The 2,111-nt window shown below is 43.7% G+C and overlaps 1 protein-coding gene across 1 annotated transcript; it reads left to right on the top strand.

Annotated features, from left to right (window-relative positions):
* Positions 1 to 288: 288 nt before the first annotated feature.
* On the top strand, positions 289 to 2,103 carry LOC131214643 (serine protease snake-like; the record flags this gene model as incomplete). Its single annotated transcript, XM_058208979.1, has 4 exons — positions 289 to 309; positions 379 to 483; positions 1,672 to 1,784; positions 1,859 to 2,103. Coding segments are annotated over exons 1-4 (484 nt in total), but the record flags the coding sequence as incomplete, so codon positions are not given.
* Positions 2,104 to 2,111: the final 8 nt, after the last annotated feature.

Genomic DNA, 2,111 nt, shown 5'->3' with positions numbered 1-2,111 from the left:
GTGTCCCCAAAATATATTCGAGAACGTCCAGAAAACGACGTCGCTCTTCTGAAGATCGCCAAGTTCACCAATCCGAAGGTACATCGTCCGTCCTGCCTTTGGAACCGCCGTACTGACGGCGAATGGGGCACGTATCCTGTAGTTAGTGCGTACGGATTATCGGATCAGTTCCCGCCATCGTACTCCCCAGAGTTGATGAACAGAACCATCTCGATTATTCCTATGGACAGAAAAGATTGTCAAGCTGATGACGGTAGTGATTTGATTCGCTGCCACAATGAAGTCAACATGGTGCCGCGACTTTGTTCGGTGAGTAACGGTTGTAACGGTGGTAACGGTCTTGGATCTTTGCTTAAGTGATTCGTTTTGATTTTCCAGATGGACTACGGAGCCCCGGTGACTAATTCAAGATATGAAGAAGAGGATCCCAATTACATCTACGGCATAGTATCATCGCTTAGTAAGGATTGTGGATCTAGCTTAGTAGTGACGGACGTTACGCCACACATCAACTGGATTGAATCGATCATCATCCGGCGACGACACGAAATGCTCATATTTTCAGACTAGACGAAAAATTCAATTAATATACTAGGAAACGAACATAGCAGGCACAGAAAACACTCGCTGGTTTTGTTTCTCGCTGGTACCCCGTAACATGACAGTTTGAATAGCCTACTAAGTGCTGTGCTATTATTACCAACGCATATTTGTTTCATTTTGGGTTAGCGTGGGTCATAGGTTTGGTTGAAGATACGTGTTCTCGCAATCACGATGCTCTCACTAAAACATGTCCAACATCCAGTTTAATATAAATAAACAGAATTTTGCTGATTAAAAATCCGGTTTGGTGGTTACGGCAGACGAGTATTAAGTACTGGCTTTAGTACGGTCCCGACTAGAAGAGAAAGCAAACGTTAACCGGGGCAGAGACAGCTGTGGTGCGTGATTCTTTTTAAAACGAAGCTATTAGGTGAGCTACAACTCGAAACAAATAGATAATGGCTTGAAAAGGATCAATCAAATTCAAGTTATTTGTTTCCCTTTCGATGATGGAATTGATGTCTGTTTCAGCGAGTTTCCAAGGCAGATCAAACTCCCCCGAAGATCATTCGTGACCAACAAGTTTGTCGTGGAGTTTTTTAGCAAGTGATTTCGCACGTCTTGAAACCCCTCTTGAAGTGTTCTCTCTTTCTTCTTCCCGCACAGCTGAGTTTTGGATTGATTGTACCAGCAAAACCAGTTTCTTATCTATAACGTTACGCCAACAGCAGAATTGCGGCACCAGGAACGACGTCGAATGGTCATAAAGATCAGTTTGCTTTGGCCCATTCATTAGCATCATGAGAACTCGTTTTATTGCATCACTGTTTCTGACGATCACTGGTGCGTTTGGTCAACAAGCAAACTTTTTGGATGATCCTCCTAGTGATTACTTTAGCAGAACATCGATGGATGGTAAGTTAAAGCATTTTCAGTTCCAAATAGCATTCACAGGATTATGATCTCATTCAACAGATTGCGTACAAAGATTCTATACGGAGCCCGAAAAATTATATTTAAAAGTTGGAGTTTATAGGGGGTCTCGTGTGCATCGTGGTGAATTTCAGCACATGGTAGGAATTGAGTGAAAATCATTTGAACATTGTTTAAATGATGGCCCTTCTTTAGGTGGCCATCGGTTGGAATCGGCCCAATGGAAAAATTGACTATCTTTGTGGTGGGTCGCTGATAAACGACGACTTCGTACTGACCGCAGCCCATTGCGCCGTGGACGAGTTCAAGTAAGCTTTCGTAAAACTTTTGAGGAAAAATTTAATTTATTTTATCTTTCAATTCCCTTTTTATCTTAATGCAGTATTGCGCCGAACACGGTTCGAATCGGAGATACCGATCTTGGCAGTGAAAAGGACGATGAGTTTGCGAAACAGATCGCAATCGGGCGCATCATTGTGCACCCCCAGTACCGGGGATCGCGAAAATACTTCGATCTGGCGTTGATTCAACTGGCGGAACCAATCAAATACTCAATGGCAGTCTGTCGGGCTTGTCTGTGGCGAGAATCTTCGCTACCTCCTGAGCGAATGGATGCCATCGGGTTCGGTAGTACC

The sequence above is a fragment of the Anopheles bellator genome, unplaced genomic scaffold (assembly GCF_943735745.2).
Source record: "Anopheles bellator unplaced genomic scaffold, idAnoBellAS_SP24_06.2 scaffold01716_ctg1, whole genome shotgun sequence".
NCBI classification, from domain to species: Eukaryota; Metazoa; Arthropoda; class Insecta; order Diptera; family Culicidae; genus Anopheles; species Anopheles bellator.
Note: the sequence above shows the minus strand (reverse complement) of the source record. Positions and strands in the feature narration are given on the sequence as shown.